Source organism: Poecilia mexicana, unplaced genomic scaffold (assembly GCF_051168715.1).
Source record: "Poecilia mexicana isolate PSO_F unplaced genomic scaffold, ASM5116871v1 scaffold_5, whole genome shotgun sequence".
NCBI classification, from domain to species: Eukaryota; Metazoa; Chordata; class Actinopteri; order Cyprinodontiformes; family Poeciliidae; genus Poecilia; species Poecilia mexicana.
Window position 1 is genome coordinate 29,733,476 of NW_028263374.1, and position 13,684 is coordinate 29,747,159.

The window sequence follows — 13,684 nt, forward strand, 5'->3', positions numbered from 1 at the left end:
TGAGTAGTAGTAGCAGCAGCAGCAGCAGCAGCAATAGTATTTGTTATTAATCAAAAGCACATGGACACATAAAATCACCAGAACCATTTTATTTAAGAAAGCAAAAATAAAACATCCATAGTGACTGGTTTATAATCAAGGGTTTGGATCGTACAGCTCCAAATAGTAAAACTTTTAACTGGTTTTAAATGGCTTTGGTGAATTATTTTTACTATGAAATTGGCACATTTTATTCTGATTTCACAAATCAAAGGAAAAACATACAAAACGTTTAAACTCAATTGAGAACTGAAATACTTTTTTTACAAACAAAGGTACATCATTCTCTATTTTTTTCTTCTTTTTTCAATACCATCACAAGTTGACACGTTTAATTTAATGTGTCCCATTTTGTGGACAGCCGTGAACGCATCATCAGACGGAGCGCAGCAGTTGGTCGGTTTCTATTTCAGGGAAACGCCGTTTCTGGCTCTGTGAAGCAAATCATGTTCAATGAGAAACTGACTTAAAAATGGATGTTGCTTCTGTTGAAAAGCTTAACTTTAATAATAAGAAACTAGTAAAAACTTTAACTCTTCTCTAAAAATGTAACTTCATCTCATAAGCACATCCCTCTGTTTGCTTTTTGTTTGTTTGTTTGTTTGTTTGTTTTGGGTTTTGTTTTTTTCTTTTTGCTGTAATATATCCTTCTTCATATGTATTTAAATATATTTTTGACACTTTTTGTTATGAAAACTATAACTGAAAAGGTACACAAAGTTTTATTTTACCAGTGTATATTTCTTTAACTTTTGGCTCTCTAGACTTTAACATCAACACCCTGAATGTCTGTAATTATTCTTTATTATTTGTTTTTATTATTGTAATATTCTAATATTTGTCATCAACGTCCATATGTATGTTCATGTTATTTGTTTGAAATAAAATTATATAAAAAAAATCATGTTCAATGAGCAGGTCTCGCATTATTTGAGTATTAACTTGAAAATTAGAAATAATAATTTAAAAAGAATTTTTTTAATTTCATTTTGTTCTCTCAGATGTCTGCAATACTGTCATTTAGGCACACTGGCTTAAAAATACTCTAATTTTGTCTTGTCACAATCAAAATGTTAGGCATTTCTAAGGCATTTACTGAGGGTAACTATTAACTTATTGGAATGAATAAAAAAGTAAAGAAAAAAGAGAAATAAATAGTGTGAAAAATTAAATCCCAAGTGACAGAACAGGATGAAAAAATCATAGCAGACTCCAACTTTTCATGTTTTGTAAATTTATTAATCAGGAATACATATTATAAAGAGAAATTCCTGAAACACGAAGCACACAGAAGTATGAAACTGCAGGAGAAAGTTTCTTTAGTTCTTGGAAAGCAGAAGGACAGTTTGTGATATTTCTTATATATCCTTTCATTAACACTCAAAGTCCTTAAATAAATTATTTCTAGATTAGCAAGAAATTGTGCAATGCTTTAATTAACATATAATATCCCAGATTATGCAAAACCGTGAAACCTAAAATACATGACACATCTTCTGTCTTGATTTCAATCATCTTGTCGTAAAGGGGAGACAATGTGAGAAAGTCAAGGTTTAATGTTGACGATGCAGCTGGACTTGATGTCTTTGAAGGAATTGCAGCTGAAGTTGACCAGCAGACTCCGCTCTCCGGTTTTGTAGGGAACGAGGACGACTGCAACACGGAACCTGCAGTTTGGCCTCAGATTTGGAAGTCTGCAAGCAGCACAAAAGCAATTTCAAATTAGTTTGAAGAAATATTAGCTAATCAACACTTGCTTTTACTGTTTCCCTCTCAGACTTTATTGCAGTGTAGAAAACCTTCAGTTCAGCAGATTATATTTAATTACAGGCCTAAAAACCATCATAAATAACATTTCTGCAATGATTTTGCAGTTCCGTCATGCATACTCACTTGGTTATTTCTTGCCCGATCATGAGTCCACTTCCAGACAGACTCATAGAGCAATCCCTCAAGGTGTCATCGATAGGATTCATGAAAACCACTTCAGCAGTCAGCTCCTGGTTCACCTTGCTTCCCCCAGTCACCTGCATCACAAACAGCCTTAATCAGCTAAAAAAACTAACTCTAAAATAATTTAATGTACTTTTTTAACCTAAAAAATAAATTAATAACTCAATAAAAAAAAAATGCAAAAAATATATTTTCTTCAAACTTAGCAGTCCTGGTGAAAAGACAAAAAGTACAAATATGCTTGAACCAGATCTGATCCAGTTTCATGTTGTGCAAAAAAAAAGAAAGCCACTACGCAGTTTCACACTGTAAAAAATAAAAACAGCGTATCTCCAGCGGTTTGCTAATTGCTGCTGGCTAGTCTGAAGGAGCTCTGAGCCTCATCTTGAAGGCGGGGCTAGGTCCAACCAGGCGTTTATGACTGCTGAATGGTTGCCATGGAGATCAAAGGATTTCTCAAACATGCATAAAAGAATCAAGGCGACGCCCCAGGTTTGATTTGATCAGGGAAAAACATTAAAACATGATGGAAAGCTACATGATACTGCCCCTTTAATAGGTGGGGAAGAGGTGACTTTTAAAAAGTTACATTGGTAGTTTCTGTACTTACAGTGATGGAGACTGGGGGGTTGATGAGCACAACTCTGTTTGTTGCCAAGTACACGTTGTCCTCATTCTGTAGGTCAGTGATGATCGCTGATATGCTCATGGTCCGGCTTTGTATCATGTACTTATGGTAGATTGAGAATGGGACCTTAATAGGGACAATCAGATCTAAAACAAACCAAAAAAACAAGCAAATTTGAGTTCATGGTTGTCAGATTTCAGTTTTAGATCCAAGTTTAAAAAAGAAAAGTGAACGACCTTTCTTCGGCAGCAGCTTCTGCTCTGTGACCTCGGTCTGGATGTTCCCCGCTGGCTGGCCCGTGTACTTCATGGCCTGGATGCTGATGTTGACAGAAAACGTTCTGGTGGTGCTGGTGTCACTGCTCAGAATCATCTTCAGGTTCACATCCTTCCCATTCTCAGGCTTGGAGACCTTCATTGGGAATCAGAGGAAAGTGAAAGTTCACTCTCTTCTTCATAGCAGTAGACCAGGAAAGATGTCCAGCACTCTGGACGAAGGCTACCTCTTCAAATCGGATGAGCAGTTGTGGTTGAGAAGGATCAGGTGGAGGTACGGTGCTCATCTCCGACCCTGAACCCAAAACCCCCGTACCAGAACCACCAGCATCCCGCCTCATCGTTGATCCATTTGCGATTTTGTCGAGAGCATATGCAAAGACCTTTCTTTCCTCCAGAGATCCTGTATCGGGTCAGTCAAAGAAGCTGCGTGAATAAACAAGTTTCATCACAGCATTTTAACGCATTAACAGTTTCATCTCTGTTGATTTGAGTCTGTAAATATCAGGTTTCCTCCAGTGTTGTTTGATTTATTTTTTTTTTTTTCATACATCAGTAACACGGTGTATGAAAAAATACACCGTATTTACACCAGTAACACAGTAATACACAGTGTTACTGGTAATTATCTGTTCAAAATGATAATGGCGTTTGATTGTACATACATAACCTACAGAAAGATTTCCCTTTATTTAAGTTTTGTTGTTGATGTTTTATTTACAAAATTTTCTATCAACTTTAATTTTTTTTTTTTTTACAAAAAGCTCTTGTAGCTAATCAGAGCTCAGTTTGAAAACACAGAGCGCCCCCTGCTGTCCATGCAGGTGAGCCCACCTTCTCTGTGCTTGTAGGTGTTGGTGAGGTCCGTCCTCTTGTATGAGCCAACCGCCTTGGTGGAGATGTTCTGTCCAACTGTCACCGTGTCAGAAAAGATTTTCATCCTGGATCCATCACTTCTCACCTGGCAAGGCCATCAAAAACCCATCATAAGCAATCAAGCTTTTCTTTATTAATGCTTCAGAGTTTACTCTATACTGACCAGCCAGTAAACGGAGTCAGCGTTGACCTCGGCGAAGACAAACGGGACGTCGTATTTAAGATCGACCTCTCCGTTCCGGATGGCGGTCACTGAGGCCGGGCCGCAGCAGAACAGACCTGCAGACACACATGCAACAGATTATCAAGTTATTTTATTCAAACGTTCACCCGACTGGTTTAAGATGAGTACAAACAAGTTGATGAGAATTAATAAAAGATGCAGAGGGAAGGCTTTCCGTACCTTCACTCCTTTCCTGTGGTGTTGGATCCACAACCTGCCAGCCATCATATTTCCCGTCTGTTGCCAGGTCTGGTCGTCTCATCCACCCCTCAACCCAGACGTGAAAGTTCCTTAAGAAGAGAGCACAATATTCAGACTCTCAACAAACCTGCTAAAATAAAAACCAACAGACATTGAGAGGTTTTCAGACTCTGTGCATCTTTAGAGCAGTAAATACAGAGCCTCTCACCAGATGCTGTCTCTGGACTCCCTCTCCATCGCTCCGTTATAATCAAAGTAGCTGTCGATGGTCAGATTCTTGTTGGTGTCGTGAGCTGACTGGAAGTTGCTGACGACACGGCAGGGAATCCCCAGCAGCCGCATCACTGAAACCACGCATGAAAAATTCAGGAAAATGTATTTTTTTCTCCACCTGGTTCGTCTTGATGCCTTTGTAGTGACTTTATTTTTGATTATTAAAGCTGCAGTATGTAACTTTAATAATAAATATGTTCTTTTACACATTTGTTGAAATTGTCACCATGTTGTGACTTTATAGTATGAGACAGATAATCTGAGAAAAAATAGCTCCTCTACCTTCTCTCAGTGCTAAATAGAAACAACCAATCAGATCCAGGAGGCGGGTCTTAGTGCTGTCAATCACAATCCGTTCATTTTTCTTTACTATGCTGCAGCTAGCGTAGCCTGTAGCATGGTGGTGGATAAACAGTCTTTCTGTAATGGCAAATTTTTTATACGCCATTAGCACATTTAGCAGCAAGTACACAAGGTTGACTGACAGCTCTAAGCCCCTCCTACTGGCTCTGATTGGTTGTTTTTTTGCATTTCTTCAGGAGATGAGAAGGTGATCCATCTTTTCACAGATTATCTGTCTCATAACAAACCGTGACAATATGCAAAAACCGTATTGTTTAAAATACTTATATGCTGCAGGTTTAACTGAATATTTTCAGTGAATGTAGAAGCTGACAGTCAGACTTTACCAGAACACATGACGCCGGCAAACACCCAGCACTGCCCGTATCTGACGGAGCGGTAGTAGGAGTTGTACCACTGCTTCAGGATGGCGTAGCTGCCGCTCCAGTAGGTGGGCGGGAACCCGCCGCTGAAGTCGTTTCCCCAGTTTCCCATCACAACGCCGCCTTCATCAGAGCTGTTGATCTGAAGGAAAGTTAATCACACTTTCACTTCAGCAATATACTCGAATCCAAAGTTATACGTTTCTGCTCCGAATGTAAGAAAAGGCTGTCATGGTTAACTGAAACTAACAAAATAACGAAATATGAAATTCAGGAAACATTTTTGTTAACTGAAATAAATGAAGACAGTAATTAATCGGAAAAACTATAAATAACTGGGACTATAATGTGTATTTATAAAACTAACTAAAGCATGCTGAGATATAAAATCCTTCATTTTTGTGTTATTAATCTATTTATTATTCTTTCAAACTTATCTGAAATTATTTTTTCTTAACACACAAGCAGTTTACGTCAGCTGTCGGCAAATTACGGCACTCTAAACTGAGAGCCAGGGGTTTGTGGCCTACCATGGCGCTGACCACCCGGCTGACGTAGATGGGGCTGGAGCGAGCAGAAACGTCATCAGCTGGATTAAGCCAGTGTTTGACGTTGAGGTCGAGCATCTTCATGCAGATCTTCACCATGCCCTCCTCAAACTGCACAGAAAGACAGAAATGGTAGATTACTGCTCTTAATCTGCTGTTATTCCACAGCTGTGAGATAAAATCTAAACACCAGGTGTCAATAAACCTGAACAGTTTATATTCAAACATCCAAACACACTTTGTCCTTAACTTTAATAAGGTGAACTAAAGTTTTCTGAAAACTGAGAATTTGCTCCTGAAAACTTAACACCAATAATCAAATAAACATTCTCTTTTTTAAAATTAGACATCATGGCAGTTTAGTCTCATCTTGAAGGAGTTCAGTAAAAACACATTAAGTTTTTAATGTTTATGAGTTTGGTTTGTGTTTGTACCTGCCCAAAGTCCCAGGACATTGGAGAGATGTAATCTCCGCCTCCTCTGTAGATGATTCCCTGTTCATTCAGTACATACTCCCGCCTCTCCTCCTCCTTGGGCAGAAACACCCAGTCATCTGAAGAGGAAGCCAAATAATACAGAAACTGGTCAATCAGCTAAAAACAACACAGAAAAACTTTTGATGGGAGATATATCAGCTTTTAGAGGGGTTAAATAGAGCATTTATGAGTAGTAAGCAACTCAATTTGGAAAATCAGGGAGAAATTATTATGGAGGATATTTAGATCCACATTGAAATTGAATTGTTTTATATCTGGACCAGGTCTGAATATTTAAAAGATAATAATTTACTGTCCAGACATAAATGCAGATATTTTATTGGATATTTTCCTATAAAATGGTAAACATTGAGTAAACATGTCTACATACATAGCTCTGGAAAAAGTAAAAGTAAAATCAGAGAACTGATCATTTTGTAGTGGTCTGATCTATCTATCTATCTATCTATCTATCTATCTATCTATCTATCTATCTATCTATCTATCTATCTATCGATAGATAGATAGATAGATAGATAGATAGATAGATAGATAGATAGATAGATAGATAGATAGATAGATAGATAGATAGATAGATAGATAGATAGATAGATAGATAGATAGATAGATAGATAGATAGATAGATAGATAGATAGATAGATAGATAGATAGATAGATAGATAGATAGATAGATAGATATGTCACTCTTAGGTTGGGAAAATGCAATAAATGTTTGGTTATGATGATGAAATATGCCATTTATTAAGTACAAACTAATTTAAAAAGTAATTATTAGGTCAAAATGGTTTCTTTTGTCTATTGAAACACGTTCAATACTTAATTTAAAGCAAAATAAAATCAAATTTTTAAATAATTGTTTATCTTATCAGGTGAGTGTGTGTTAAATGGGCCAAGTGGTCTGAAAAAGTTTGAGAAACACTGAACTAGAGCTAATTTAGAAACTTCTGAAAAGCTCATTACATCCCCTCACAGTCAAAAACAAACAGAAAGAAATGAAAAGACAAATAACCCACAAACTCACCAGAACTCCACGGGTTGAAGAGGACAGAGAAGTTTGCCAAAACCTTTTCCTTGTCCTTGAGGCTGGCAGACAGAGTGTATTCGCCGATGGGCGCGTCAGCTGGCGGTGAAACGATCAGAACCAGGACTCCGGTTTCAGGAGAAGAGCCCCGTTGAAGCTCTGCCTTCCACACCGCCTTGGCTGTAGCTGAATGCAGTGACCGGCCCGGGACGCCGAAGCGAGACTTCGTCCCCAGATCCTCCGATGGATCATTTCCTGCAAACAGACACAACTGAAGGAGTAAGGCAACAATCCTCTGGATACAAGTATCAGTTCAGTTTTTTACAAAAAATATATGAAACTTTATAAAATAGAGATTAATTTATAGGCCCCATGCAAATAAAAATTGCTACTAAAGGCGCAGGATGTAACTTTAATGAAAAAAATATGTTTATTATTTATTTGTTAAACTGCCTCCATGCTGTGACAGTTTGCTATGATGGGAAAGATAATGAAGTACACATTCCTGCAACATTAAAGAGCAATAGAAAGCTTTATATCCTTGGCATTCTCTCACATTTTGTCACAAACTTCAACATGTTTTATTGAAATTTTTTTTAGATAAACTAATATGGATAAATAAAAACACAAAGGCACTAAAAGGCTTTTTATATATAAGACTAAAAGGTTTAACTGATGTTTGGGTGGAACTGGAAGACATTTTAAATATCAAAAATAGATCAACAAAACAACAAATAAAATGAATAATGAAGTCTCTTTAAACAAAACATTCAGTTTTTGGTAGACAGACAATAACAGTAAATCATGCAAATGGGAATTCTTTTAATCTATCATGTGATTAATTGATTTATCACTTATTGCAACAGGCCTAGATAAAAACAATTAATTTAAAGGCACCAACCTGTCACCACAGTCATTATGAGCTGATCAAAGCCCAGGTTGAAAGGTTGAGTCAGTTTGAGGGTGAGTTTGAAGGCTTGGCCTCGTCTGACGATCAGCTCCTTCACGGAGATCTCACTGGTGTGATGCTCATAGTTGTTGGTGTCAGTGTGGAGGTCCACTAATCTGAAAACTACAAAAACAGGACAGGACAAACAAAAACTAAATAAGAATCATAACATTAATCAGAAACAAACTAGATTTGAACATTCAGAGCAACATAGAGACAGTTACAAAGTTGGCCTTCTATCACCTGAAGAACATTTAATGTCTCAGCAAGACATAAAGAAACTCATCCAGGTGTTTCTCTTCAGCCACATTCTGATTAAAACCAGGAAGATAGAGCACATCACCAGTTCTACAGTCCTTCACTGAGAGAACAGGCTTTAAAATACTGCTGGTAGTTTATAAATCACTGATGAGCTTAAAGATCTGCTGCTGCTGGATCAACCTTCCAGACCTCTTGGGTTCTGGTTCTGCTCTGCATCCAGAACTAAACCCAAACCTGGAGGAGGAGCATTCAGCAGTGTATTAATCAAAAATAATTGTTTTATAATACTTTGTGATTGTTTTGAACTTGCATATATGGTTTAGTTTGTTTTACTTTTGTCACAATGGGTTCCAGATTTCCCTCTTACATATAAGATCTGGATTTTTGTGAAGTTTCACCTGGTCAAATAAAGAAAAGACAGAAAGAAAACTTTCTATGCACCACAAATTTGGATCAAATTTCCAGAAAACTGCAAAACGGCTGAAATACTGAGTTCCTTTAAATCTACACCACACGTGTCAAACTCAAGGAAAAGCAAATTTGGCCCACCATAGCTTTTCATGTGCCCCTCAAGACTCTAAATTACATCAGTAAGTTCTTCCAGTTTGTCACAGATGTACACAAAATCAACAAATCTGTAAATTTTTTCTGATTTTACTGCATATTTTCTCAAAACTGGTCAAAAACATTGGGGTTAAGCGACTGCTGAATCAGCCTTACTTGATGTCAAGTTATACTCTGTAATCGATACAGCGAGAAATAAAAAATCTCATTTAACATCATACATGAGCACAAATATTGAATTCCTTACAAATATTTCAAAATTGGCGCCACAAAATGTATAATTTTGATTGCAAAACTTCAGTAAAGCAATCACAAAATCCTGGAGGAACAGCTACTTATTGATGTTTTAATAGTTTAATTGGTTTTATTAATGTATTCTGGCCCTATAAGATGATTCAGATTATTTTTAAAGCGTTATAATTTATGTTGTTCATGCTATTGAGTAATTAACGAGGTCAAAGTCCTTCTCGCGGTTCTGAACCAGATTGTTCTGAAAACCAATCCTGCCTGTTCAGGTCAGTTGGATGCAGACGGGGCGTGGTGAGTGTTGAACTCTGTTACTAACTATCTGTCAAAAGTCTGCTGACATACATTGACAGCAGAAACTGGGTGTGTTGGTTGCTTAATTTACTCATCCCAGCCTGTGTGTGAACGGGGCATGCCAAAACAGGAGAGTACAATGAAACACACCCTTTCCTTAACCTCTGCAGCAACACCCTCAAGAGTTGTGCAAACATTTCAGAAATCCACAAACCTCATGCAAAGAAAGCTGGATAAAGAACTGTAAGTAAATAAATCCAACCACAAAAACTGATTGAGCAACATCTGAACATGGATTTTGCCCCAGAAAAGAACAACGAAGAGAAAGTTTAGGTTAAATGAATCAATAATTACCTGTTAATTATTGTGTGACTATGAATGAGTGTGTAATGAAAGTGAGCTACAGGTAAGCTTATCAAATTATTGTATTAAGGTTGTGATTCCAGTCCTTCTAATTCATTTACTGTTTCTGGCTTTTTAAAAAAGAGCAACACCTACACAGGTAACCGATTCTCCGGAGAACTAAATGTTTTTATTTAGTTAGAAAATCCTGGCTAAAAACATCCAAAATCTGTTGCAGCTGCTGGATGTTGTGAAGCAGATTCCCTCATTAAACGCAGGTAAGAATCTCTTCAGAAGCATAAACCTCCAGGCGTGTGTTAACATGAAGCTCACAGGAAATGTCAACAGCCACAAGCCGAGAAAAGAAACAGCATCTCTCTAATTACCTGGCACTGATTATTTTACAAGCAGTTTTAATAATGACAAGTTCACTCTGTGGTCAAGTTGTGTAAGAAAAAAAAAATTATTTTTTCAAGTCAACAGCAGGACAGGTATGAAAATATTTTAAAAAATTTCTCCAAAATCTGCCCATCTAAGCTGTCTGCCAGAACCTTTGGGTAAATATTCTCTTCTCCAGAACAACCTGGATTAGAAATGTTGGACCTTAACAGCAAAATGCTTGGAGAAAATTAAACACAACTCACCAAACCATCAGGCTTTTTCTTATTTATCTGTAGGTTTGGGCTTGTATTTGTCCTGGTGTCATGTTTGTTTCTTTGGGTTATTTTCTATTTGTTTAAATTAGATTTCTGCTTCAGTTAGTCTCATTTAATTCTCATCCCTGGCCTCATTTGGTTTTCTTTTCACTTGTGTTGAACAGGGTCTGTTATCTTCCAGATCACATGTTTCAAACCTAAGGCCCGGGGGCCAACCATGGCCCACCATAGCTTTCTGTGTGGCCCACAAGGCTCCAGATGCTAAGTCATATCAAGCCATTTTCTGTTATTCTGTGATTGTGTAAATTTACGTAAAATCAACAGATTCCCACATTTTTACCCGCTAATGTATAACCGTAAGTTTATTGTACATTTTAACTCCTGCCTTATGGCAGTATTTTGTACTTTTACGACACTGATGCCTGAGCCTTACTTGATGTCAAGTTAATGTAATACATAAATGTAAATATTGTAAAATTCCTTAAAAATATTTATAAATTAGCGCCACAAAAGTAGTGATTTTATATGCAAAAAAAAAATAAAAGAAAATCACTAAGTCAGTTGTGACATCCTGGAGGGATTGAATAATGTGAGAAGATGTTTAATTTCATGAAGTGCTTACAAAAAGCAGAGACAGATATTTATTAGTATTTTAACAGTTTGTTAATGGGTTTTATCAATACTTTAGAACATTCCTGATCTTGATTTGGCCCAAAATGAAGATGAGTTTGAAACGGCTCTTCTGGATGTCTGGTTTTATTTCTCGTTTGCATTTATTCCTGTAGTCCATCCTGTTAACTCAGCTCATGTTTTTCACCTGGTACCTGATTAGTTTCCGCCTCACCTATCTCACATTGCATTCAAGTTCAATGCTTTTGTCTGGTGCAGGATTTGTGTGTTTTTACATCTGTAGTTTGGTGAACTCATGTTCATGTCAAGTTTAAATAAATCTTCATGATGCCACATCGCCGTTCACATTTTCCTCGACCTTCACCAAACCAGACACTGAACACGGCAGTAGATTCACTGTTTGAACTGCTTAATAACTCTGGATAAAGTTATTTTCTTTAATCGTAAATAAACACAGCTGAGAGAGAGTAATGAAAATATTTATCCGTTTATAGATTAATAAAATTAGAGGCAGCTCCAGGTTATTTCATTAGCAGGTGAATCACTTGCTGGATTAATGTTTCATAATCTGTTTTTGTATTCTACAAATCAACACGGTATCAAACTCAAATTACAACATAAAAATGTTTTTTTTTTGTAGAAGCCACTAAGTTGCTGTTTTATGTTGACATAGTTGCCTGGAAAGTTTAATGTTACACTTCCAAGGTGTGTTCTGTTGTTCTTGGCGGCCGTACATGAGAGGCAGAAACACCTGTCTGCCTGAAAGCTTCTCTACATTCATCTGTAAAGCTCAAGCAATTAAAGACACACATTCAGAGTTACTCAAGTGGAAAAGGAACAAATAAATAACAATTGTTCACAGTCAGACTCATCTCAGTCTGATAGGCGCCCTGCTGAGCTGTAAACCTCTGCAGCTCAGAAATCATAATCATCTTCTCCGCTGCTCGGTCTGCTCTGCCATACTTCTGTTCTCATTCATTGATTTAGATGTTTTATAGCTTCTCCTACTTATAATCATCTATAATTTTAAAATGTAGTGCTTTTTTAGTTCAAGGATCCACATGGAATCCAGTGATTTAATGTAAAATCTGAAAAATTTTGGATTTTTTTTTTAAAGATAAAGTCTGTTTTTCTGCTAAGTTGCCCTGGGGGAAGTTTGTTTTTATTTATATTAATAAAGAAAGCTGGATGGATTTTGTAAACTTGGCTTATTATTATCATCAAAAAATTTTAAATAGCTAAATATCACAAAAAAGCAAAAATTGAGTTTTCTCATGAGCCAAAATCAATTTACAGAATATATAAGCAACAAAATAGAAGGTGTAGAAAAAAAACAAGGATGGGAAATTGCATAGTCAGCTTTATTAAATCACCTATTTTTATGTAAAAAAAAAATGCAAAAACATTTTTTTTTCTTTATAATTTCGCTAAGTTGAATTTCAGGAAGAGAATGGAGATAAATGTTGTTTATTATGTCTCCATAGGCTTGGATAGAATCGCACAAACTCTTTGAAAAGAAAAAAAGCTATTTTAAAAAGTGTAAAAAGTTCTGATTTATTCACCAGACTTATCTTAGCAGCTGGGATATAACAAGGAGAGGATTTTGGTGTAGAAAAAGGGGGGAAAAGGAAAATATGGTATTCTTGTAAATGTTGCCATGCAACCACGTCCGACACACTACAAAGTGACCAAACTAAGCTTTAAGAAACCGAAATGGTCTTTTAATGCTGTGAGGCCTCACACATTAAAGCCTGAAGTCATAAAGCTCTTGAAGTGTCTTAATAACAGCCATTTTTCTTTTAAATCTTGATCCATTCAGTCAGGGCGCAGCTGCTCTTTATATTTTTAAGGATTATGTCCACCTGAGACAAGTTTAAGCATGTTCAATATTTATTGTGCTTTTCAAAAACAGCATTGTATAATGGAACTGCAACCAAAATGTCTCCAGAGTTTTAAAATCTCCAGTGAAAAGATTTACATGCCTTAAACTTAACTACATAGTTTTAGTCTGTGTTCCAAAACAAATAGTGGAGTTTTCATACTGCACCTGAGCTGTAGTCAGTAGGCCAGTTGAGACTCATGGCTGCTCCTGTCGTGTTTGTCCTCCTGAGATGATGAGCTGAAAGCGGTCTGGTTGGCACCAAGCGTGTTCTGCCTGATAACTCTGCAGACGCTGCTTTTAAAGTCCTTGTCACGCCCAGCCACATGCCATTTCTTTGAGAAATAGATGGTGCAACCCAGTCATGCATTCCATGGAAATTATCCCTTTTTTCCAAATATAACAACTGCATTAAAGATTTGCTGCTACCCTAAGTTACCAAATATAATTTTTCTGGTCAACAACACGATTTTGCCCTTCACATGACTCTGACTGGTGTTGACACATTAAGCAATAACAGCAAATATTAAACAATGAGCTCTAAAGATTTATTACAGCGTTTTTTTTTTTCTTTGTTTGTTTGTTTTTTTGTTTGCTGGGTAAA

At 36.8% G+C, this 13,684-nt stretch overlaps 1 protein-coding gene across 1 annotated transcript; it reads right to left on the bottom strand.

Annotated features, from left to right (window-relative positions):
* Window positions 1–1,256: 1,256 nt before the first annotated feature.
* On the bottom strand, window positions 1,257–13,369 carry LOC106917930 (protein-glutamine gamma-glutamyltransferase E-like). The gene is made up of 15 exons (XM_014987239.2): window positions 13,249–13,369; window positions 8,161–8,331; window positions 7,260–7,514; window positions 6,176–6,294; window positions 5,724–5,852; window positions 5,158–5,335; window positions 4,404–4,539; window positions 4,175–4,284; window positions 3,935–4,050; window positions 3,730–3,856; window positions 3,123–3,298; window positions 2,857–3,031; window positions 2,603–2,766; window positions 1,933–2,066; window positions 1,257–1,733 (listed from the first exon to the last, which is right to left on the bottom strand). Exons 1-15 carry the CDS (start codon window positions 13,280–13,282, stop codon window positions 1,586–1,588), a joined length of 2,172 nt encoding a protein of 723 aa, XP_014842725.2. The 5' UTR covers window positions 13,283–13,369; the 3' UTR covers window positions 1,257–1,585.
* Window positions 13,370–13,684: the final 315 nt, after the last annotated feature.